Source organism: Atractosteus spatula, chromosome 3, assembly GCF_055471065.1.
Source record: "Atractosteus spatula isolate fAtrSpa1 chromosome 3, fAtrSpa1.hap1, whole genome shotgun sequence".
NCBI lineage: Eukaryota > Metazoa > Chordata > Actinopteri > Semionotiformes > Lepisosteidae > Atractosteus > Atractosteus spatula.
In genome coordinates this window covers 46,587,798-46,615,435 of record NC_142708.1, presented here as the reverse complement: position 1 = coordinate 46,615,435, position 27,638 = coordinate 46,587,798, and the positions used below count along the sequence as shown (strand labels likewise).

At 35.1% G+C, this 27,638-nt stretch overlaps 1 protein-coding gene across 1 annotated transcript in view; it reads left to right on the top strand.

The window, feature by feature from the left end:
* Window positions 1–27,638, top strand: part of camk4 (calcium/calmodulin dependent protein kinase IV) — a 173,474-nt gene that overhangs the window by 64,497 nt on the left and 81,339 nt on the right. Inside the window, exons 2-3 of the mRNA XM_088910593.1 lie at window positions 10,159–10,237; window positions 26,946–27,008. Of these exons, the coding sequence (XP_088766719.1) occupies window positions 10,159–10,237; window positions 26,946–27,008 (142 nt within the window). The remainder of the gene's footprint in view (window positions 1–10,158; window positions 10,238–26,945; window positions 27,009–27,638) is intronic.

Here is a 27,638-nt window from a genome sequence, read left to right as displayed (position 1 = left end):
TTTTTTTAGCAATGTCACCTTATCCTTTCATTTGCAAACACCTTAAGTGGCCAATTAAGTTTTTTCCCATAGTACTGCATTTTCCTTTACCTTCTAATTATTCTCACCGGATGGATGTAGTGAACTTGCTGTCAGGAATACCATATGTTCTGTGTACTAAGGTTTCACAGTTGGAGAACATTCCAAGAAAGCTTTCCTATTCCTAGTGATGAAGTAAGGACACTTGGCTGGGTGCCTGATTTCAGCCTGCAGTGAAGGAAGCACAGCTGCTCGTTGCTTTTAATGGAGAAGTTGTTTCTTTTTCTAATTGCATTAGCTGAGCTGTAAGGCTAAAATTATGTTCTTAGAATTGGAAATGATTGATGAAAAAAAGCTCACAGAAAGGCATCTTGTTTCATTTCCAAGCTCTGGGTTTTACATATGATGGAGCATCCTTTCAGCACCTAATGTAGGAAGGTCTCCCCCTCAATGCCCATTTTGACGTGACTATTGATGTGAAATCCTGCAGTCCCCATTTATTCTTCTTAGTAAAACACCCACACACCACTGGGAGCTATTGTGTACATTCAGTTACATTTTTTTTTCAAGGAGCTTTCTTAAGTCAAATGTCACAAAAGCACTATGAGCTGTTCTTTCAAATATTGTTTGCTGAGGATCCATGATAACAAAGCTCATATAAGTAAACAATTCAGCTTTTTAACCACTGAAGGTTGAAAAGCAGGCATTACTACCCACTTTTTAAAGTAGAAAAGATCCAGAAAACAAAAACAAAGCACATTTCAGAATAATACCATGCATTGAAATGTGTTTCACATCAAAACAGAAGTCTCAAAAAAAGTCTGTTGTTTTTAGTTGAAAAATTAATGTAGGTATTCCATTGAATTGAAAAGACCATACTCTTTTTCTAAACACTGAAGAAATATTAAGTTACTCTAGAAAACCTGCAGGTGTTTGGTCACCTGTGGTGTCACAAAATTATATAGGTACCTACAAATAAATTATACATCTACGGACAGGGATTGTTTATGCAAGTTTTTAAGTGATATAACTCCAAAATGTCATGCTGAACATCTAGAATTGGTATCTCCAAGGTAATATCAAAGAAGCTTTGTTTGACTCAGAGTGGCTGCTGTTGGAGCTCTGTATCATGTCCATGGATTAGTTGTACAAATCACTTTTAATGCAGAATGGCTGATTCAAGACATTTTTACTTTCTTCAAATTCAGATTTCCAGTTTTTATTGTTTTTAAGGCCTCATAAAGTGTGAATGTTACAGATACTAGCGGTATTCAATCCCTCTTAAAAGCTGGGGTATCAGGGTCCAGTATAGATCCACAAACTCGCTGGCAGGGCACAAATAGAAAACAGACTTAAAACAGACTTAACTTATATCTACCCAGTGTTCAATCAAAGATCTCAAGTTAAACATAAAAAGAGATGCAGAAAAAAACAGAAAAATGTTAGGAAATCATAGGAAAACAGGAAACTTTAACAGAATATTTTGTATGTAATATACTAGGCAATTTAATTCACTTTATTGCTTTATAGAATTAATGGTTACCAGTGTATGGTGTGGAGCTATAAGTATACTGTAACTATTGGACTGCATTATGTGACATTATTTATAATCATTACCTACTACAGTATGTCAGGGGTCAGGAAATCTTACTTTGAACAGGCTGACAAAAATGTCATATAGTTTTAAACATGCTGCATACCAGGAATTGAAAGTTGAGGTGAATGCTAGCATCTTTAATGACAATGATTCTGAAAATGTTCTACTCCTATTATTTACATATACACAAGGTGTTAGATCAGTCATTATTTTTATTCAGGCATTAAATTAACACTATATTCATAGTTCACATACAGACAGTAGGTGGAAAACAGTTTTCTTCACTCAAGAATTAAGATTATTCAACCTGATTCTCTCCATTCACTATGAAAACTTAAAATATTGACACATTTTATAACCCATATGTAACCAGTGTTGCAGGCATCACAAAATCTGTTTTTTCTTGCAATCCACATTTTAAGAAGGTATTAAGTGTTTTCAGACTGATGCGTTCACTTTTGTGAGTATTGTTTGTGCAAAAGAGCTCAAAATGCAGCATCTTCTTGCAACAGCTCTTACTGTACATGTGTGCTAGGCATTGTTGACCCCTGTGCTGCATTGCAGAGGAAGTGTTTTGAACATACTGTATAGTCACTGAAGGGACTCGCTTCATCCACCACTGAAGGCAGTACCCACCTGGGTCATGCACGGCTGCCCTGTTACACAGCAGATCAGGTGTAGAAGTGTGAAATTGCTTTATAAATTTAATTAAGGGGGGAGACACAGTAGGTTTTATAGGTTTAGCTGGACCAATGTGCCATCTTCTCCCATCTCTTTAGAAGCTGCTTTAAAGAGACCTAGAAAACACATCCAGGACCAAATCTGGAGCGCCCGTTTTCCAGTTCTAGGAGACAGTCAACATGCACTTAGAAAGGATAGATCAGTGGCAGTGTTGTTCAGTGATGGTGCTGGTTTCAGAATTCATACTGTAAGTATCAATTAATTGAAGAAACAAAAAAAGGCCTTGGTTACTTTATTAGAATTAGAAAAATTGATTTTCCAAGTATTAGTTTTCTGTGTTCAATTGTTATTAATGTGCTCATAACCTAATAAGCCAATAAACAGCAAAAATGGACAGATGGCCTTAGACTTACAGTAATTCAACAAAATGAAAAAGGTACACATCAATCACACACAATATGAGAATTACAGTTCTAGGAAATTTAGGAACTAGGGCCTGAATTCAACCATATCATTATCCTGCCCATACAGGGTGCAGTGATACAGTATATCATTTACTTTTTTAGTGTTTAAGATTAGTGGACAAGTCAAAGTTTGGAAAATTATCATACCTAAAGTATATACTGTAACTTTATTATTGTATTTTTTAAGAGGAGGAGAGTTATTTTCAAATGCAAGCTTGTCCAAATACAGTAGATTTGGAAAATGGATGCTCAGTGTCATAATATCATTTTTTATCTGTCTCATTAAAAAATCTGATAATTGTATAATCCACAACTAGCGTATGCATACATTATCAGCCTTTCAGTATAATTTACACTTTGTAGACTTGTAGCAGTCACAGGGTGTAATATGTGAACATGAGTTATTTTTACATGATCATTAAGTGCATTTCATCAGCCAGTGGTTCTCAGTTCCCCTTGGGGGGAGGTTACTTAAACACCTCTTCACATTGTTTTTTTTTCTGTTTTTAAATGTATTGTTAAATGAGAAATGTTAGCCATGATCACAAGCTTCATGCAGTAACAGGATTATCTAAATGCTGGTACCACTGACTATGATGTTATGCATGTTTTTTTTTTGTACTGATAACTTTTGTAGTGGTGTCAATGCGAGTCCAAATTCATATATAGAATGCCGTAAACAGAATTTATTCTGACCTAAAAAATTTCCTGTTAGCATTAAAGTTAACTTAAATAGTTTTTAAAGTAAGCACCTTATTATCCCTCCCAAGTATTTTTGTTAATCTTGCAGTTTTATTATTTGTAAAGTTTAATGAACGATGTTCATAAACTCTAGATTTATTTTTCATCCTCAGAATTATTTTGTGAAATACTAATGAGGGTGCAGAGATCAGCTTTGTTTCAGGAAATAAATGTAGACAATTATTTGATAGAGGTGACTGAAACAAACAGGAAACTGTAGTTACATTGTTTGCCTTATACTTATTATGGTGCTGTAACAAACAGTTCTTTCCAGGCCCTATGCGGACGACACAATCCGGGGTAGAGTGAGAATACACGAGGGAAAAAAGGCATGCAGGAAGCGGGGAAGAAAACAGGGGGGCGTGTCCATGAGGTGCTGGTGGTCGGGGAGGCAAACTATCGAAAACAGAGTCCAATGCGAAATCCAGGACAAAAACAAAAGGTCCAAAGCTGGGCGGTCCATCCGAGACTGATGGTTAAAAACTGGAACCTGGTCGGAACCGGCAGGGGGAATGGGAACAGGAACAGAAACTTAAAACCATAACAGAGCCAGGCAATTCCAGGTCCCGGGCCCGCACGATACGGGAATCATTGCAGAGCCCCAAATAAAGTGAGTGCCTGGCTTTTAAGGAGAACTGAAAGGGGGTTGGAACAGGGAGCTGGTGCGGGTGATGAGGTCAGAAGTGAAAGAGCCAGAGCGCCCTTAAGGGGGAGGGACTATAATCGTGACAGGTCCTACCTTGTATTAGTTTTTAGTGGTGTGTTTATATTGACAGTAATAGAAGGAAAATGACACCTCAAGTAGAAGTTGAAGAAATCCTGAAATGGTTCTTCCAGTAAACCTACAGTATGTGTTTCTGGAACATTGGACACAGACAGCCTCCATTCACAAACTCAATTGATTTAGAGCTGTTTTATTGTCAGCAGACATACATACAGTAGTAAAAGACAGATTTAGAAACAGATGCACTTTTCTGTTTCAGTCAAGGAAACCAGTGCAAATGGAATAATCAAGATGGATAGGTAGTGTCACGGACGTCCAAAGGGACTAACCGTGGAGAGCAGGAGAGCGGAAAAAGACCCATATGCGTAGCGGCAGAACGGGAAAAAGGCCCGGGCTCAGCAGTTCAGGAGTCAGGTAGGAGCCAATGCCCTCAGGCAGCGGACGTGGGGCGACCTGGTGCTAGGCGGGTTTCAGGACATCCGAACGTCAATGCTGAGCGAGGGCAGAGTGCAAGACCCGGAAATATATAGCCCAAGGGAAAGAGAGGGACCGGAAGGACAGCAGGCAGGAAACTAGGGACAGGACAGAGTAGGAGCGCCCTCTGGCTGCAGAGGGCGTGACAGGTAGATGTTCATTATTTAAAAATTTCATTAACATTTTATTCCTGAATTTACTTTGACAACTTTTAAATACCCATGGTATTTACTTTTAATATCCCTCTGTTGTAACTGAATGTACAGATAATGCATTTTCAAAAAGTTTTGTTTTCTTTCATGCTGAACATGATCACAGATTTGGCTTATAGTACTTCTTATTTGTGCAGTTATCTTCAGATACTTTTAGCCATCTCTACGGCTGAAGCAAGAGATACTATTCATGTAGTGAATGTTGGTGGCAGTGTAAGAATGATTAAATAAAACTACCCAGCTAACAAGGAGCTTAGGATGTCCATTGTAGAAATGTATACATTTCCCCATAATATAATTTGAATGCATTAAGCTTTTGTTTTGTTGCCTAGATGAGAAACTCAAAAAAGCCCTGTTAGTAAATTGAATTAAAATTAAATAACCCTTTAGTTCTTCAATTAAATTATCTCCATTACTTTAATTTTATATTATTTTCTTTTAAGAAGAATTATACTTCTCACTCACAGTGGCATGACTGGTAACAGCTCTTGGGTCATGGGTTCAGTTCTGGCCTGGACTGCCTTCTGTGGGAGTTTTACATGTTCTCTGAGAGCTCCAGTTTCCTCCCAAAAACATCATGGTTGGGTCAGTTATTTTCTCTACATTGCCTCATTATAAGTATACATGTGTGCCCAGCAATAGATTTCTTCCGGGGTGTCACCCTGACTTGTGGTTCTCGGATGGGGTTTCTGATCATGCATGGATTGTTTTCAAATCTCTCTGTTGATTTTAAAATTAAGAGGTCTGTGAGAAACAGAAATTAAGCATTTTAGCTCTTTTGTATGTTGTATTTCACAAGCTAGAGAGAGACTATAACTACTACAATATATAGCTACTATAAAAAATGATTCACAAATTCACACCTCTTTCTGATAGAAGGTAAGTAAAATGTTTGTTCTTTCAATAAAAAATCCATGAAATGAAAACTGGAGAGTACATTTCAGAAACAGGATATCTGGTAAACAATGAGTGATATAGCTTTTACTTCATGCTTAGGAATTAAAGCAAACTAATTACAGTTTTGAAAACTGGTAGTAAAATTGTGTTTACTTGGGTCTTTGTACTGTATTTGAATAGTCCACAAACTTTGCATTTGCATACACATTTACAATATTACCTGCATATGCTGAATTATTGTTAATTAATGTGACTTAATTAGAAAAAAAGTGAACATTCTTAAATGTTATTAACATTTTAGCTTGGTAAAATTTAATTTAAAGAACAGTACATGAGTATGTGTGAGATTCCTCTACTTTTGTAGAACATGGTGATTTGCAATGGTAAGATCAAAGCTCATGTTCATGTACAGGTATGTAATATCCTGTTTTATTTTCAGTTTTGCTCAGAGTTTTTCTTCAAATATGTTACGCAGATCCATACTGTGCCCTGTTGGTTGTTCTCTTACCTTTTGTAAAGTGTTCTTTTATGCCTTTATTGTGAAATCAGATTTTAGTGTGCATTTTTTTCCAGGTTTTGCCTGTCTGAACATCACACATATTAAACGTGGATACCATAGCAACCATAGGCAGAGAGAGTGATGCAGTAAGATGCCAACTGACAGCACTCAAAAATGATTTCCTAATTAAATATAAACATTAAAACACTCAATATTCTCAGCAAAGAATATTGCAATGCTACAAAGATAAACTGTAATCTTAAAACATAAGCTAAAAAGATTTTGCTCTTTATTGCTCATCTTAAAAGCTCCTCATGCTTTTATTAATATTACTGATGGTAAATCTGTTTACTGGTAAATAATCATTTGTAATTTGTTGTAGGAGCAAAGTGACAAAATCAAGAGAGCAATCTTAAAGTTCAGAAGTTTATGTAATGTGGGAGTTTACATAAAAGAGAAAACTGTGCTAAATTGAGCGTAGTGCAAATACAATATAATATATGCTATCATGAGATGTGAGGGAGGATATGTGCAGTCTGAACCTGTGCATTAGGCAGAGCCTTAATCCTGATGTTTTTCTGTTGGTTGCAAAGTAGTTTGAATTTATCATCTTTTTTTTGCTTACAATATTGATGTTGTTTTTATTCCATATTATTACTTTATCAAGATTAATGAACAATTTGTATAATGTAGCATTTTATTCCATCTAAAAATTATGGAGGTATCAGTGAAAAATTCAACATTAAAAAATTCAAGGTTATTTAAGGCAAGATTTGCTTAAATTATATTATCATATACATGATTGTAGATGTTGTTTAACCAAGCTCACTGTACCATTAATATAATATAAATTAAAAAAATGAATATTCAGTTAGGATAAATTCAAAATGTTTTTCAAAATCTCCTTTAACCCAGTGGACAAAAGATGTAGAATATACGTCTATTAAACGCATACCTTAGACGTATAAATGTGGTCTGCAATTCGTCTAGAATGAAATTCTAATATACGTCTATCGTTATACGTCAATTATACGTCTATGATTATATGTTCATTATACATAAATGGTTGGAGTTCTATTATACAGAAAATTTAGAGGACTATTATACATATATGGTTGGAGTTCCGGATAACTTTAGAGGACTATTATACATATATGGTTGGAGGTCTATTATACGGATAAGTTTAGAGGACTATTATACCTATATGGTTAGAGGTCTATTATACGGATAACTTTAGAGGACTATTATATGTATATGGTCAGAGGTCTATTATATGGATAACTTTAGAGGACTATTATACATATAGCGTTAGAGGTCTATTATACATCAAAGATAGGTTTTATAGGTGTAGAAACTAGTAAACCAAGCCAATGATCTGGTTTAGAAATTTATTCTGAAAATACACATTCACACCTGAAAAATATGTATTTCAAATTATACATTGTATACAATCAATCAACAATCAACATATGGGCAATAATCATAAAAACACACAACTAGTCTTAAACTTCAGCTACAAATTCTGGTAACATGGCAATATACAGTATAGTAATGACAAACACAAACTAATTACATTAACACACTTATCTAACTCAAAACCACATTTTGATTCAAATATAAATTTTAAAATATACAACTTCTATATTTCCAGGAAAAAAAAATATTACAATGGAAGTTAAGACGATTTTTGTCCACCATTTGCAAACCCTGTCTAATTGTCCTAACACTTAGAACCAGAAACCTATTATTTTCAGTGTCCAGATCTCCTGGCCCCCTGCCTTGCATATGCATTCTTCAAGTAACGCATTGCGTGCTCCTTTATTTCTTTTTCTGTTGATGTAGGGTGGGATTTCAGCACCGCAGCTAGGAGAAAATTACATAATATAACTACTCAAATAAATTATGATTAATATCTTCTTGAGTATAATCTCAAAAATGAACCATTAAGATTTACTAAGCTCAAAGCTGAAATAAACGTATAAAATTTGGCTTGCTTCATAGCAATTGAGCAATAAAGTCTGTCCTAATTAAAGAGTACCCAAAGTTTGAAAGTACAACATAGAATAAGAATAAGAATAATTAGAGAAACGGCAAAACGATTTTGTGTAATCTTCCCCTTCACACTATTTTTATGTGCCATTTTTTGCTTATTAACGTACTATTTTAATCAAAATAATATTAAGTAAGATCTGTATGTATTCAGATAGTATTATTATTATTATTTATACTTATTCGTCAAAAGAGGATTGCTGAGATATTTGCGGATTTCTTCTACGATTGAAAAACGTGGCCAAAATGGCGACCAACAAATACTAGCAATGCATTGTGGTATATAACCGGAAAATATGCTGGGTTAGATATTTTCTCAACGTATGCGTTTATTAATGTTGTTGATATTATGGTTGAAATTTAACATTGATAATACATCGCGGCTATGTGCCCCCTGCTATGTGCTGATGTGCAATTTTAACGCATGCAGTTAGTAAGGATCGGTCACTATTGTATGGTATTATATATAATGACATTATGGAATAGGATGAGCATCACGGAGGGAGGGAGGAGTGTCGCCCCTTCAGTTTTGGGCAAAAGCATTTACTTAACTTGCACCCTAAAAAAATAGTTGTACTTTGTCAATGGTCAGACAACACTAATTGACACTAACAGTCACTTGGACTGTTTGATGTGCAGGAGGGCTATCCGTCCAGGAACAGCACATATCAGTGTCATTATTGAGTGTCAACATTATGATCCTGTTTGCTCAGGTGGACCGATTCCTTGCAGTAGTTTATCCTTATACTTAAAATCGTTGTATAACTAGGACTAGTTATAGCAGTCTGTGCTTTCTGTTGGTTTTACAACTGAATCGTTAAGAAAAAATAGAACCTCCATCGATGTAGCTTCAAAAATGAATGCTTGTGGTACTTTTCGCTCCAGGCAATAAAAATTGCGAAAGTGACCAAAAATGTGAAACTGAACTTCATCGCAAATACCAGATTGCTAGTTGTTATCTTCTATCATGAAGCACTAATCAATGGCATAGCTGCAAGATTTCATTTGGGTAGCTGCACCGTACAGCTCCATTTCAACCGAAATATCACCCCCCTCAGAATTTCAGACACCCCCCTACAGATTTTTCCCGGGCACCGCGCCCTGATGGGGGACGAGGTGTCTAGGAAATGGTATCTACTTTTTTTAAGAAAATAAAAATAGAAAATCTATAGGCACTCAAACATTTTAAAGTTTTTTTTCAGGCAGGTGGCAAGACCCCCTCCGCAAAACCCTTGTATGCAAAGCTGTGTAAATAAATTAATTACTGCGAAAATAATTTGCTTTGTACACTATGCAGATTGCCGTATACTCCTAGTTGCAGCACAAACGATATATACAGTAAAAAGCCTCAGGCACTGTGTTATATGTTTTCTACGTTATATATGCATTTATTAATGTCGTCGATTTTACGGTTGCAATTCAATGTTGATTATAGGTCACGGCAACGTATATATATACGTATAGCCGTATTTTCGCTGTGATATATATGTATATTTGACGAATCACTGCCCAACTGGAAGATATAAAAAAAGTCACAGCCTAACTTTTTTGAAATTCTATTGTTCGAATAGCTGGTTTCATATAGCACAGATTGGCACAGTGTTTATAAAATTAAAAAATATTGTTTAATTAACGAACATTCTTTGATCTTAATACATGTTTAGGCAAATATTTTTAAATATTTATATTATTTATTTAGTATTTACATTTTTATTATAAATAAAAATAAATATTTATTTTATAAGGTAGATCTTTCTGTACCACATTGCTTGTTTCCTCACTGTTTTATTCTCTTCACACAGGGGGGCAACATCAGTTGTGTATCGATGTCGACAGAAAGGAACGCAAAAACCCTATGCTGTGAAAATGCTGAAGAAAACAGTAAGTCAACATAATGCCATGTTTGTTCGTTTCTGTAGACAGCACTTTGCTCATCTCCAGCAGTGTGATTCTTCCATCAGAAAAGGGCCAATAAAGTACATCTCTGATTACTGTTACCTGGGAATGAGAGGGCTTCATTGAAATGTAGTGTAAAATTAGAGGGCTAGGTGAAACATTGCTCTCATTCTCTACCCATTCTTTATATATGCAATTTAGAAAATATTTGAGATCTTGCCAACATAGGAATTGCTTCTGCAATACAGCTTCCTTCATTTCTTCATTTTAAAATAATTTAACTCCAAAAAGGAATACAGTCTGGGCCAAGGATTAAATTTGGGCCTCTGGTACTGCAAGCATTTGCAATTGTTAAAGCATTACCAAATGGCCCAGACCACTCGACAAGGCAGTATTTGGATGCTACAAGCACCAGCCTCATTAAAATTATGCCAGGGACGCATACATTGCAATACTATACTTAATGAATAATGCATTTAATTTAATTCGGATTTTGGGTAATACAAGTTATGTAATTTACATTTCTTGATAAAAAGCAAGTGCAGGAACATTCTCTTACCTGCATCTATTTTATTACTGTAACTGTTTTTATTCCAACTCTATATCCATCCAAACATTTTCAAACTAATTTTCCAAATCGGTTGTTGAGGGGGCAACCCTGGATTAGAGGAAGCAATTAGAAAATGGCTAGATGGAAACTAAAAGAAGAACTGGCTCTTAGTTTGAGCTCCTGACTAACTGGGAGTTCCCTGTATAAAAAAACTACCTGGTATGCTTCTTTTACAAAAAATGTCATTTGTCCATAAGAAAACAAAGAGGTCTACCAGACTAACACTCTGTATGTCTTTGTCAGGTTTGTTTTCTGTTCAGCATTCTCCTCTGGTCCTTAGTCTTGCTTCAGTTTATGTTCTTTAGATCCTCTTTCTTACAGCGCTTTTCTCTTGTCTCAAGTCTTCAGGTCCTTATGTTGCGCTTTCCAGCCTTGGGTCTAGTTGTGGTTTTTTCATTTTCTTTTAGCCTCAGGTCTTACTGTGGTCTGTTTCCCTCTGTCTGATTCAAAATAGTATAACAGCCACAACAAAACACAGAGTTTGGACTGCGGTAAACTTCTGTCTCTCTGCAGTGCTTCCCCAGCTTCTGGGACACCAGCTATCGGCTTGATAGTCAATTTATATAGGCTTGAACAGGATGCACAGCTGTTCCCTGTTCCAGCAATTGTCTGTTGATGCCATCTTGCAAGCTAGCATTCTCTTACAGCCATCCTAGTACAGGCAAAAGTATCCACTAATTGTTTGACACTTTGGGAAAGTACTACCCTCCAAGGATTGTGCCCCCTGTAGCATCACAGTGATATACGATCTGTTTTTATACTGGATGATATTCAACAACACTCTTATCACATTATTACAGAAGATGATGTCCCTTGGAACCTAGACAGTGTGAAATTCTACCTTGGTGGGAACCCCAGTGTTTTGGCATAGTGTGTTTTTCTACTGTCTCGGGAGAGGTGCTCCATGGGTGTGAAGCTGCAGTAGTTTCAGTGATCAGAACACAGGAGGGGCAGATATGTACTCCTCACACCTTATCAATTTAACATTTGAGTTAATAAATAGTGGATTTTTCCAGTTCAGTTATGTTTGAATTTTTACTTAATCCCCTACTTTGAGTGGACAGCTCAAGATAAGACATATGCAAGATTTTAAGTGTTCATTAGATGAGAAGGAATTTTAACGGCTTTGTTTGACTCGCCTTGGCTGTTGCTCAGCGGGGTAAGTTAGCTTAAATATCACTGAAAAAGTTTATTCCATGCTGGAAAGAGAAGAAAATAAACAGCGTTTCGGCACACCTTTTCTTCTCTTTTCAGCAAGGAATAAACCTTTGCTCATTACTTTATGTATGATAACATTGCAACTATCTATGGTTACATGTGTAATTGCTAGGTAATTGTATATTTAATGTAAAGTCTAATGGCATAGGCCTACATAATGTAAAATGTTACCATATTTATACAAAGCAAATCAGGCACTTAATTTGCATTTTTATACGATTGTAAAGATTGTGATTGAAAAATGGCAAAATAAAAAATGTAATTATTAAAAAATCTTCAGTGATACACAACTAGAATAATAGTAACTATAACTTTCTCTCAGGCATTGTAGCTCTAGGATGATATGAATGACTCATTTGTGTTACATTCTACATAAATCATGGCATGTTTTTAATTAAATAAAAACTTCTGTTTACCATCTGAGTAATTAGAACCTTTTAACCTTAAGGTGTACGAACTGAAATGAGTTGCGAAACCCTTTTTAATTGTGAGATTTAATTGTGAACTCCTGTTGCGTGTAAATGCATATTGTGAAATTGCTTTACTATTTAACCTGAGCAGAAAAGTTTATTGAATGTGATGCATTGCACCCTTATTCAGTTATCAAAGTTAGAAATTTTTGGATACTTGTTTATATTTTGCATTCCATTATTTCACTATTCACATTTATTCCACTATTTGGAATAGTCAAACCACTAACCTAGGGAACATGAAAACTGTGGACATTACATCCCCTAACACATGAACTGCAAAGTCCATTGGTTTCCTCTTAGCTCATGGCACAACCAGGAGAACATCATGTGAAGTTGGAGAATAGACATAGCCTTCTCTCATAACTTCTGCTCCTACACATGTCTGCATGGAATGTCAAAAATGATCAAGTAACTTTTAGTGAACTATACAGCAACAAAATTGGAAACACTTGCTTAGTGATTCAAATTCTAGATTCCTGCAATCCATGCAGAAGCTTTTACCAGAAGACATGCTTGGCGACTCCACTTAATTGCATTTATCTGAATCCAGACAACATCCCAAAGCTTGATGTTAACTCCATTAATTACAACCCGTATCATTTTCATTAGTGCCTTTATTACTTTCCTTCTTTATTCTGCAATTGAAAATGTGTCTAGGCTGAGATACTGTATAAAGATCATTCACTGGTGCTGCATTATTTTAGGACATTCAGTAAATTCTTGGTTTTAATATTCTGTAGCTGGTATTATAAAGTAGAACTTCATGCACAGAATAACCATGGAAACAAGAAAAAAGCAGCAAGCTTTTCCAAGCAAGTTTTCCAAACTCTAGAAACTATAAAAATACATTCCCCAGACATGTTAAGCTTGCCACTTCTGCAGGACAAAAAATTGAATGCCATGTTTAAGCCCATGGAGGTGATGCTTATAAAGCATTGCTTTGCTTAATTGCTAATGTAGAAATAACTTTTAAAATTATACCAGAGATCTTATTTAATTGATGTTCTATTTTTCCACAGATTTTTTATTCCCTAAAATAACTTACATAATTGTTGTTATGCTTAGCAGTTTACACATAGGTGAATGTGTTTTATTAAAATATAAGATAACTTACATTTGTGATGAATTGCTTAGAGTTCTTGTGTTTTCAGGAAAATATAGAACAGTTAAATAACACATAAAAATGCCCCTGAGTGGTAGGTAACAATTTGAGGCACTACAGAAATATTATATGAATTCTGTATATTCCCTGGTATAGTTCTGGTGAAAGAGCAATTAATCAGATTCAAACCTGGACAGACAAAATATTTATTAAATTAAAGTTAAAAAGTTGTTAAAAATTAATAAAATAACACAATTACACAATATTAAGCAAAATATCAAAACCATATATGTATAAAGCTGTGTTTCAGAGGTCTATGTTTTACAGATCCAGAAACTCAGGATGCTACCTGAAACACTATACAATTCCTAAACGGGCCAAAAAGAGAACCAATCCTGTGACCTAAATAAAAGAATATAAATTAAGACTCAACCTCCCCTTCTACAACATGGATACCCAAAAGTGAATGGGAATCTATCTCACTATTCTAAAGATGGATCACCAAGCTAGAACATTGTTAGTCTGAGGACTCAAAATCCTCAGGACAGGAAATCAAAATGTTGTGTTCCTTTTTCTCTCTGTGTCCTTGGTTTCTGTGTTCCTGCTGCTTCACTCTCTCACCTATCTGTCTCTTTGTCTTTTTATGCTGTGTTTCTAGGCTCTGAATGACATCTCTAATGATTTATCATGAGGTTAATTAACCAGAGTCAAGTAGAAAATCCCCTTTGATCATTTATGTTTACCTGTCTCTCAACTCACCTTCAGCTAGGCAAACACCTCAAATGATATGGAGTTTCCAAACTTTGACAAAAAGGCCTATAAATAGAGAACATTATACAGTTTTTAACCCCTATATTGTAAGGATATAGGACAGAAAAGGCTTGTGGAAGACAGGTGCTGATAAACAATAATTTAAAAAAGACAGATGCTAGTGTTAACTTTACGTTATTTCAAGGTTCTGCCATTTGCTATTGCAGTAGAAAGAATCTGAAAGTTCTGTTTTTTTCTTTGCCCAATTTCCACATAATATCTGCCTTTCTAGCCAGCAGCCATGTCACCCTGCAGCTCTCAAATGGATATCCACTGAAGCTAAGCAGGGTTGAGCCTAGTCAGTACTAGGGAGACCTCCTTGGGAAGCAATGGTTGCTGCTGGAAGTGTTGGAAGTGGGACCAACAGGGAATGCCTATCTTGCAGTCAGTGTGGGTCCTAATGCCCTGGTATAGTGGGCAGAATGCAGAAGTCTTCTCAACCTACCTAACCTTTTTTGCATGTTTGCTGGTTGCTTATAGTTCCAACAATGTCTTCAAACAATTGTTCCATAAAGTTGTCAAGGGCAGGTAGATTACTCCCAAAACCTGCAACTATGTAAATAGGTGTTTTCTTTCTAGTCCTATGAGAATTTTGCATAATTGAATTAGATCCACACCGATCATTCCCTCTGTTGAAAAAGATTCAGTTTCTGAATCTTGAACTTTAGAACTTGTCTTAAGTTGACATTCCTTTCAGAACAGGATTTTTTTCTGGTTGTACTACTTTGAACTCTTTCTTGAGCTTCAGTATGCCTTTTGGTAACATAAAGACAGGAACTGAATACAAATGTCTAATTGACAACTTTCAAATGTATTGCAATGATGTATAAAATTAATCAAATTCAACATTAGCCCAATTATCAGTTGCCCACATCTTCACAATATGTGTAGTGGAAGATAATCTTGATTCAAACACATACTGTAGATCCAAATATTCTGATGGAAAAAGCTGTTTGAAGGGTACATTTCCACAAATGACAACAGTTATATATAGTATACTGTATAGGAATATTTCAAAACTGCTACACAAAATGTTACCTCATATGTTTATTATTATCCTTTTACTGTATCCCACTAACGTTAAGTCAGCTTTCAAGAATATAAAATCAAAAGAAAAATGTTGCCTTAAATTTGGCTAGATAAACAGTATCCAGAAGGAATAAACATTTTGAGTACAGATGATTTAAAATGTAAATAAAGTGCAAACTCTCCCTGATGGAGAAGGGAATATGGGATCTTGCTTTCTCTGAAGTCAGTAGGGGTGTAACCCCGGCGTCCTGGCCAGATATCCCATTGGCCCTTACCAATCATGGCCTCCTAATAATCCCCATCTATGAATTGGCTTCATTACTCTGCTCTCCTCCCCACTGATAGCTGATGTGTGATGAACATTCTGGCGCACTATGGCTGCCGTCGCATCATCCAGGTGGATACTGTACACTGGTGATGGTGGAGGGGAGTCCCCATTACCTGTAAAGTGCTTTGAGTGGAATGTTGAGAAAAGCTATTATAAGTGTAAGCAATTATTATTATTATTATTATTATTATTATTATTATTATTACTACTTTATCAGAAGTGAGTTACTGCTTCCTTAAGCTTGACTAGGAGTTTGTTATGACTCACAATGGTGGGTAAATACTGTTTGTTTTGCATCCCCTGACTGTAGATACCCCTTGGTGTTAACCTTTTTTCTAAATAGAAATATCACCACTATAAGGAAGATGTTAAATTTTTAAATATAGGTGTTATTTGTTCATCTTCTCAGAAAAGCCTTTACTTAACTGGTTCCATTCTTCACCCTTATGCTTTTCCTAGTACCACTATCCATGGTCTCCTCTATATATTGTAATTGTGTTTTATCTTGTGTATTCTTCTTATTTATCGTTGTTGTCATCCTGTAAAGCGCTTTGAGAAGCCACCTTTAAAGGCCCTATATAAAATAAAGTTTTTTATTATAATTATTTATTTTAATTAGGCAGATATAACTGGTGTTTTTCCATTCTGAGCCTGCTATATCCAGACTACTGTTATTACAGTATTTCATTCATAATACCTACAGTACATTCTCAAAATTGTACAAAGGGAACAGAATGCAACCTGATAAATGAACCTTGATTATTTTCCTAATTTATCAATTTCAAGAGGGTTTTCCAAATTTATTCATTGCTTGCAAACACAAAAGCACAGGAAATTGATGTTATATGTCCTATTCGTTGTCTGATGTAATGTTGAATGTTCTATGCTTTATAAATGCCCTTGTCTTGAGGACATGGAAATGAGTAGTTGATATCATTTTCCTGTAATTTCAATTTTTACTTGATTAACAATGCGCCGTGTGTGTTCCCCTTGATTCCCTGTTGATATTTCTGATTTATTTACCCGCTGTACTGTTAAAAATAGTAATAATCTGAAGGTTATTTATATTTGAATGAGGAAAGTATTTGAAGTGCCCTCTGGAGTGATTCATATGCCCACTGAAATAGGAAGAAAAAACATTGTATACAGTGCGTTGCAAAAGTATTCAGTCCCATCCTACAGTGTCACATTGTGTGACACAGTGTTTTTTAAGTCTTTCCACAGATTGTCAATAGAATTCTTGTCAGGACTTTGACTTGACCACTAAAGGACATTCAATTTTCTTTTCTTAAGCCACTCCTATTTACCTTTGGCCTTGTGCTTTGGATCATTGCCCTCCTGTTAGGTGAAATTTTGTCCCAGGTCTGAAGTAAGCATTCTTCTAAGATTTGCTAGTACTTTGCTCCATCTACCTGTATGTTCCCATAAGCTTCTCAGTCCCTGCTGATGAACAGCAGAGCTATAGAATAATGATGCCACCAGCTTGACATTAGGGATGGTGTTGACTGAGTGACACAATGTTGGACTTGAATCAAATGTGAGATGTTGCATTTGGACCAAAAGGTTCCAATTTTGTCTTGTATGACCTTTAAACATTTAGTTGCATTGTTATGAACGCCATGTGGGTTTTGAGAAGTTGTTTTTTTTTTGTTCTGTACAAGCCCATTTGTAGATACACTAGGATATTGTTGACCCATGGACAATTTGTCCCATCTCTCCTGGTGAGGTCTATAACTCTTTCCAAGTCATCACTGGCCTCATGGTGGTATCCCTAACCAGTTTCCTCCTTACCCAGATGGTCTTTTTTGATGGATAGCCAGATATAAGCAGTGTGTGGATTCCTTTGCCTTCTTAATGATTGACTGCACCATTTTCAGATATATTAAGGGTCTCTGAAATTTATTTATTTCTCCTCCTGACCTTTGCCCTTATACAACTTGTTTTCTGTGTTTTTTTTAAAGCTCCTTGGTATTCATGTTTTAATTTTTACTTAAAATTCTCTACCTGACAGAGGGACCTTACAGAGATAGCATGCAGTAGGCTCTTACCTAATTGTAATTTTGTGCACCTAAATTATTTTTCACAGTAAAGTTTAAATACTTATGCAATCATGACTTTTCCATTTTACTTTCCTATTCATTAGCTATTTACTTAATTTGTAATTTTTTTTTTGCTTTGAATGCATTAAGTAGGTTATGTACAGTATGTAACATATTAATTGCTATTTCAAAGTGTTGTGACTGTAAAGCTGAAAGCAACAAAATGTGAAAAATGTGTAATGGTCTATGCAAAGAATATTTTTTCCAGGCACTATAGCAGAATGAATTATTAATTACTACAGAGAATAAATGAATAAATGTGACCCTTGTGTTTTTTGGACTTAAATTAATAATGACTAATTTATGACTAAATTAACTGAGACTCCGTGCAGTGCTTTTAAAATTACTATTTAACATTTTTAGATATTTTGTAAGCAAGAAACATTACCCAATCTGTAACTCTTTATCAAAAATACTTCTGTTTGATATTCATCAGAGGTATGAGTAATTTGGAGAACATTATATTCAATTCTCAGGCAAACTTTGGACCAGTTAAATTCTGAGCTGTGTGATGCTAATTTACATAAACTGCGCATTATGCACAGTCAGCTTATAGGATATGATTCCAATGAAGTCTTTCATAATCCAGTTTTTATTTATTTCATAATATGCTTATTTTTCTTCATGCACTATTGGTGTAATACTTTCAGAATATGGCAGCTTACTAGATTAAATAACTAATATAGTAAATGTTGTAGTTTACTGTTGCCCAGTACTTTTTACTGACAGTTTTCTATACATGATAAATCCTTCTTTACCTCTGATGATACTGATTCAGAATGGGATTGTCTTCCTATTTCTCTGCATTCTGAGGTTGTCTAAACTTAGTATAGTATGAATCACTTGGTTGTTCTTCTTGAAAGTTGCTTCAAAACCCTACCTGAAGATATTTGTGTTCTTCCTTAACTAATGTTATTCTTTAAAGTCTGCTGCATAAGTCATGATGTGTCATAATATACATTATAGAAATACATGGTCAATATAAAATCAACTGAGTATTTAAAAAAGACATGTAAACAGCTATGGCTTTGATATTTGATATTCAATTAGATAGTGGCTAGAAACAGCATAGTAGATTACTATGCAATAAATTATAATAAACTGTACATTCTATGGGCTTGATGCAAGCACATGATTCAAGTGATTTTTAGTTTGGCTTCTATCTGTGCAAAGGCAAAGCTTCATAACTTTTCTATTTCAAGGAAGTACATTATTGCTTCCACATCCATTGATATAGTGAGCCAAACCTAGTCACGTATAAATAAAACAAATACTCTGGGAGTGTCCATAAATATTAAGTTAACCTTAATATTATCTTTGACATTTATTCTAAACCTACTTAGCAGGAACTAATCCTTAGACAATGTGTTTTTCACTCTCTGTTTTCTGAGATATAGATACTGTATATAAGACCAAAATGTGTTTAATTAAAATATGCCAGCAGGCACATCAAAACCCTGCAACTCACAACTGGCTAAGCAGGTGTGAGTCTGGTCTGTGCCTGGATGTGGGACCTCCTGGGAAAAACTAAGGTTGTTGCTGGTGTTAGTGAGGCCAGTAGAGGGTGCTCACCCTGCTGTCTATGTGGGTCCATATGTCCCAGTCTAGTGACAGGGACACTACACTGTATAAAGGCACCGTCCTTCACATAAGATGTAAAACCAACGTCCTGACTCTGTTATTAAAAATCCCAGGGCATTTCTCAAAAAGAGTAGAGGTGTTACCCTGGCAACCTGGCCAAATTCCCCATTGGCTTTTACCAATCATGGCCTCCTAATAATCCCCACCTATGAATTGACTTCATCACTCTGTTCTCCTCCCTACTAATAGGTGATGTCTGGTGAGAATACTGGAGCACTATGGTTGCTATCGCATGTCCAGGTGGATGGTGCACATTGGTGTTGGTGGAGGGGAGTCCCCATAACCTATAAGGTGCTTTGAGTGGAGTGTCCAGAAAAGTGCTATATAAGTGTCAGGAATTGTTGTTATTATTATTATTACTACTAATAATACGACACAACGTATTTGTATTTGGGGATTTCCGTGGCTCATGTTAGAATGCAGTCTTTTCTCTACCTGGAGTAGACAAATATGGATAGATAACCACACAGGCTTATAAATGGCAGAATTAAACTGAGATTGAATTATACCAAATTAAACACTTAGCTCTTCCTGATTTCAGAAATATTATTAATTTTGTTATAATAAGGCCTTCTTTTCCTTGTTTTTCCTTGAAAACTACTTTTAGTATTGCAGTGACTCATTTTGTGGCATTTACTACTATTAAAAGAAATAACTTTTAATAAAAAATAATCAGTGCCATCATGCCAGCTCAATGGCTTGTTAAAGGCTGTTCTAGTTTGTCTGTAACAAATGTTAGTCCTTTATTTTCTGGTACAATGTAGGAGCCTGCATTATTTTTTATTTATAGTTGATTTTCAGTTGTTTAGAGATACTACAGCAGGTTGCTGGGATTCACCACTTTATGTGACGAGAGATGACAATGATTTTATTCTGAGCCCTGCGCCCTCCAGCATAGCTGTCAGCCATTAAAGAAGATAACATATTCACTTTGCCTGTAAGTCATTTGAGCTGTGTAGAAAAGACTCCCTTAAGTTTGGGGCTTTTAATAGCTTCTTCAGAAAGGGTTTTGGTAGAGCAAAATAAATTAGTGACTCTCTGAAGACTTTCAGCTGTCAGGAACAGGTTATTGGTGAACCACTTCTTAGTTCCTTTGAAACAAATGCATCTTAAATTGTATGATTTACCGAACTGAAACTTTTTGGATTCTTCTCATAGAATACTTCTTTTAACAGCTAATGAAGTGTTCTCTTGTCTTTAGAGATGTTTACTTAGGTGTAATGGAATAGGATGTAATGTATTCCAAAAAATCTAAAATTGTCAATTGCCTATTCTTCAGGATATTTATTCTAAGTTTTTTTATTTGTATTGCGTTACTTAATCTCCATGACAATTAAAAAATATATATAATTTTCACTGTACTCAACGTAATAAATACATTTTGAGGAACATTTTTTTAGATATCTGGAAATACAGTAGCATCATACTGAAGACTTGCTTGTACCTACCAAGAAGGCGCTTCTTACATTTTAAAAAATATAAATTTTGTAGCTTAAGTAAGGAGGTCAGCACACTTTAATATAATTATAAATATAAAACTAAATATAATAAAAAATAAACCTGCAAAAGGTTGATTGAATAAGACTCCACTCCCCTTGTAATAGCCATCCTAAAGCTTGGGTATATCCAATCACTTTCAAAATCGACTAAATTAATTTGGTTTCACCTGTGTTAAATTGAAGAGAGTCATATGATTTCAGGATAAATTCTGTAGTTCCTGTAGGTTCCTTCTGATGGGTTGTACATCTCAAAGGAGCTTTCAAAGGAACTCTGGGACAAAGTCGTGAAAAGGCACAGGTCGGAAGTTGTATGTAACAATTTCGAAGTCTCTTGAATAACTCTTGGAGAACAGTCAGGACGATTAAGATTAAGAGGTGAAATCTGGAACCACCGAGACCCTGCCAATCCTGCCTACATTAGTGAATTCCTCCAAACTGACTGAAAAAGAACGAGACCCAGCGGAGGAGGCTACAAAGAGCCACAGAGTTGAAAAATGTACAGAGAAGAATGGTCAAATATGGCCAAATCTAGGCATGCAAAGCTAGTGGAGACCTTTCAAAGCAACTCACCGCTGTAATTGCTGTCAGAGGTGCTTCCACAAACTGTAAACTCAGGGAGGTGGTGACCTATGCGACTATAGTATTTCAGTTTTGTATTTCAATGTATAATGTTTCCTAAAAAAAAAACATTTTTTCCTTTAAGTGTGAAGTATGTTAAGTGGGGGAAAATCCTCTGAGGCACTGTCACAACAAAATGGTAAAAATGTTCAAGACTGTGTATGTCAGGACAGTTATTAGTTTTTTTCAAAAATGCCAGCGCAATGCTGGTATCAACCTAGTATTTTGAATATATGAATTTCTCATTTTAATTCTAGAAAAGGAATGTCAGTTTTGAGGCCAAAATAAAATAAAAGAACCACAATTATCCTGAAATGGTGTCATCTATATACATATTTGAACTTAATTTACCCTTTACTGTGCTTTGCATATTCCTTGCTTGTATTACAGTAGAAAGAAGAATAGGAAGAATAGGCTTTCCATGGGTTTATTAGGCTAATCTGCAGCAGGATTAAGAGCACATGATCACACTTTAGCTCATTTAGCAACAGCTAGAGAAATATCTGTTTTTGGTGCTTATCCATTATATTGCTTATTTTTTTCATCAACAATCAAAAAAATCAACATTGAATTTTGACTGCTGTGATTGTTCATAAAGTAAAAACGATTTTGAAAGACAATTTAAATGTATTACCTCCAACAGGATTTTTGTTTGGCATATAAAACAACTTAAGAATTGTGCAAATTGATTTCCTTTGAACCTTGGCTCAGAAAAAAATGATCAAAACCTTTTTGAAGAAGTGCAATCTGAACCTTCAAATGTCAAAATGTACTCAGTGTCACAGCTCTAGATAAATTAGAATTATTGATTAATTAGAAAAAAAATAAAAAAGGTTGGAAGCTTTGATATACTGTACTGTATCAGTTCAATACATTTAAAAGAAACTATTGGTCTGAGAGTTAGTAACCAAAAAGGAAAAGGAAAGTCTGTTAGCTGATTTTGAAAAGAGTGAAGAAGGATTATAAACCTGTCAGGTTTCTTCAGATGAAGAGGAACATTAGAAGACTTGAACATCCACCAAAATCTTCTGACCTTAACTCGGTGCACATGTTAAATAAGTCACCACCAAAAAACAAGGATGATTTGAAACACATGGCTGAGGAAACTTGGCAGGTCTTCCCGCCTCATTAAAAAAGAAATGCATTGATGCAAACCAGACTTATTTATACCTATTTATCTGATTGTATTGAAACAGTGCTCTAAAGTAGTTTATAGTAACATCAATTTACTAAAACAAAAAGAAGCAAAAGGTGCCCTTTTATAAATAGTTTTTAGGGTTATGTTTAAAAACCTGGTCGGTGCATCATTTGCTACTGTGTAAAATAGATCAATACTATGCATTTAGTTTTTGTTCCTGAAAAGTCACTGCTACAGTATAATATGCAAGGTAAAAAAAAAAACTCAAAGGACCTGCCTGCAGTCTTAAAACATGTAGCTCAGTGGTAGACTTCCTATAAAACAAGATGTGTGTAATGAACTGAAACCACTTAGTGTGTTCTGTGCCCTGGGCCTTTCATGGGGACTCTACTGGCAAATGATAGCAGACAAAACATTACAAAACATCTCATGGAATCAGATTCATGCACTGTAGTTGTTACAGAGGCTATGAATAGAGAAGGTCATTCAGTAAAATCTCATCTGCAGAAATAGAGCTACAAGAGAAGAGGAATTCTTTTAAATCATTTTATTTTATGAATGTGACACAGCATGCATATAAGTGAGGCTATATCATGAAGTACAGTAATTGCATGAGGGGGAGGTTAACAGTAAAACTGCACAGTAGAGAAGCTATTATCAGCCACAAGCCCAATTAGCTCTTTTTATGCAGCTTATCAGCATGCTTCCTCATATAAAATAGTTAGATGTAAGTTCAGATCACACTTACAGCACCAACATTTCTCTTCTTCCAATGTGCCTCATCATGGACTCATTGCTTTTATTGATCAGTAGACTGTATATTAAGCTTATTTACGGCACAGTTTTAAGACATTATTTCATGTACTGTACTTTATTTAAGTGTCCAGAAAAACAAAATTTAAATCAGTTAAAGAACAAATGACAACCACAGAGAAAACACAAAAAAGGACAACAAAAAGAAACTAGCTTTTCAGGAAAATCACTATTATTAGCTTGAATCGGGCTTTTAAGATAAAATAAGCACATAAGCTACAGTTTGGGGCTTTTATTTGTTATTTTATCTTTTTCTTTCTTTTGTAAATATTTTTCTGTATTATAAAACTTCAGTAAATACTGTCTTGTTTTGCACTTCATTTTGGTTTTCTTTACAGTTCTTTATGACTTCTGTGATCAATCCTTGACGTACAGCAAGGTGGTTTACTCACAGCCTGATGTGCCAAATGATCTCCTCTCATTTGTAATCGTTCTTTCATTCTTATGTTTGTCTCAGCACACTGATTAAATAAAAAGATAGTCTGAATGAACACTGAGCATTCTGGTCCTTTTTGTAGTTGTCTGCATGTCTATTTCAGCCTACAGTAAATCACAAGGTATTGTACCTTGTGTTACCTTCAGAACAATTGGCACCATTAATGAAGATGAGCAAAAAAGGTTGTATAAAATAAACAACACAGGTCATGAGCTATATTGTAGTTTTACAACACGTGGAATTAATTCAACCAAAATTACACATTTCTTCAATTATAAATTTATTTCCATAAAATTAAGTGCCACAATTATTGTCATCCCTGTTTTCAGTATTTTATGTACCCTCCCCTTGTAAGGATAAGTGCACTGAGGCCTTTTCTATAATGTTTTATGAGATTGGAGAACACACTGAGAGGGATCTTTTATAATTTCTTCATACAGAATCTTTTCAGATCCTTGATGCCTTTCGGTCTGCACTTATGGACTGCTCCCTTCAAACTACAGGTTTTTAAGGGATTTCAAGTATGGAGACTGAGATGGCAATTGCAAAATGTTAATATTTTGGTCAATTAGCCATTTCTTTGTGGATTTTTACGAGTGCTTTGATGTGTGCTGGAAGATCCACTTGCTGCCAAGGTTATGCCTCCTGGCAGACGCAAGCAGGTTTTTGGCTAAAATGTCCTGGTACTAGGTAGAGTTCATTATGCTGAAGACCTTAACAAGGGCCTGAGAACCAGTGGAATCAAAAAAAGCCCCCCAACATCAAAGATCCATCATGTCCTTTTCTGCTTTCACATCCTTCTTTTGGCACCAAACCCACCTCTGTCTTTGTGTCTTTGGCCAAAAAGCTGTTCCTGTTCCAATCCTAGTGGCAGTGACGTTTAGAAAACTCCACATTTTATGTTTGTTGATTTCTCTCAATAAAGATTTTTTTTTCTGGCAGCCCTTCCAAATAGCCCATTGCCATGTAGGAAGCATCTGCAGTAATTGTAATTTAGGAGACTTGATGACCCCAAAATACAACCAAGTTCTGGAATTCTCTAACTGTAGCCCTTGGAATTTGCCAAGGTTTTTGCAAGTAGCCCACACTTGCATCCTTACCAGGCAAGTTTACCTGGTAAACTGTGGTTTACAGTAAACCAGTGGTACTGGTTTACCTGGTACATGGTAAATGTGGTGAAGCTGTTTACCTGGTAACCAGTGGCTTTAAAGTTACAAACTATTGCCTTTTTTATTTCTGTACCCATTGCCTGATTTAGAAAGACAATCATTTTGTTTACCTTCATGGATCAGAGTAAACAGCAAAGAGACAAATGTCTCTCTATGTCTCTTTTCATATGTGAGTTCTTTGCCTTTCCCCAAAGTGATGGATGATAAAAGGATTTTACATGCATGTTATCTCATTTTATACCCAAGTGAAACAGGAAGTCGTGAAATTCCAAAATATAGTTCCATAAGATTGAGATGAGCATAAAAAGGAGAATGTTAATGCAGACTAAATTGTATTTGATTTTATTCCTAAGAAGCTTTATGGATAGCAAAAATTTTAACACCAATCTTTTAGAGATTAAAGAAATAAACTTACTTTTTAACAATTATTTTTTCTCTGAGCAGTTGCATTAGATTACAAGAATATAGTTTTAGCTGGTATATATTGATGACTTTATATAAAGAGAATAAAGAAGGCATATTCAGAAGCTTAATTACTATTCTGATCAATGAATAAACTTGTATTATATATAACTTATATTATTGTTGTTACAAATGAGGGGGTTACGAGAAACATGGAGAAAATCAAGAACTGACTGAGCAGACTAGTCAATAACTAAATAAAATAACCCCCCAACTTGTAAAGATTTCTGCCAGAATATACCCAAGCAGTTGGTATAGTTAGAGGCATGTAATTTCTCTGTCCTCTGGCACTGCTTTGGTTAAAAAAAGAATAATTTAGACACACTTGGTTAAACAAATATTTACAATGGCAATACAAACACTACAAGCAACATAAATACAGAACACACATGTTACTGTATTTACAAGTTTACAGACAAGATTTTTCAGAGACCTATTTCTAAACCACCCAGAAAACCCCAGGCTGCTACCAAGTATTTGACACTTAAATAATGTCTACAGAGGCCAAAGAATAGATAAGCTGTCTTGTAAACTTAATGCTAAACAACCTGAGTTTAAATCTCCAGATACCACAAAATAAATGCGAGCCTATCTCCCTATTCTAAAATACACCCTCTACAGAAGAGGCAGTATAAAACTGAAGAATTCCTCACTCAGAAAATTCCCTAAAATCTATAAAATAGCAAGCTCTCTTAGCAAGATTTACATATTTTGCTCCAATCTGGTTTTCTTTTGAATGATCATGAAGTAGAGAGTCCTCCTGACTTCTCTCTCTTGTGGTCTGACCTTTTTTTTTCTTGCTGTCTCTCCCCTTTACTAAGTCTGATCTGATTGTATATGGTGTGTGTCTGGATTGTTGATTGACACCTAATCATCACAGACTCACTACATCTCAGACAACATACCCTCTGCTTTGAAGCTGGGAATGTTTACATGAGTTACTCACATTATCTAGAGTCTTAGACATTTCCATTGTAACCTTCCTCAGCCAATATTCTTCTTCTTAAGTATTTATTATCTAATATATTATTGTCTGCATATCTAAATATGTTTTAATCCTTACGTTAATGTCTAAAGTAAAATAATTTCACCTTTTTTGTGCATGTAACCTCATATTTTTTATCATCTGATGATCTTATCATCAATGAGTTGAATATACAATAATTTTAATGTGTATATATACTGTACCAATATGCTTTTGTTACCTGGAATATTTGCTTTAAATTTATAATCTCTTTTTTACCACAGGTTGACAAGAAAATTGTACGGACAGAAATTGGTGTCTTACTTCGACTTTCCCATCCTAATATTGTAAGTACTATATTGTTTCCTTCCTCTCAAAATCTGTAAATATAATCCTGCAAATGTAACAGCTTTTTTCAGTGTCAGTTGTAATATAATTCAAATATTCCTAATTTGGTTTTTCTTAATAATACTTATAATAATATTAATAGTTTATTGTTTATTCCATTGTCCAACATCTATATTCAGGGTTATTTCCAGTTCATAATATAATGTCATTCAATTAATTGGGAATGTTATATTTGGTTGCTGTATGAAATTACTTGCTCAGTAATGCTCTTAACACATTGCAGGATACAGTATGGATACAACAGCAATTAATGTGAAGGATTCATACAATTGTCTTACAGTTTGAGCAGATAAAAATACAATACAGTGCAACAGAGTTCAATACAGTTTTGATTTCCTTACAGGGGAGAGTAAAATATGGCAGTGCTGGTGATAGCAGTTTGCATAATTTGTCAACTGCGAGGCAATTATATTGCAAGACTTACTGGTACTGGTACTGAGTAGAGAATGGAAGCAGGTCAAAGTTTTTGGTGTTCCTAGGTAGCTGCAAGTACCATAGGAGGCACATGAAGTAAAGTGAAAAGTTTTGAAAATTAAAATCCAGTTTTATATCCTCTTCCTAGATACTGA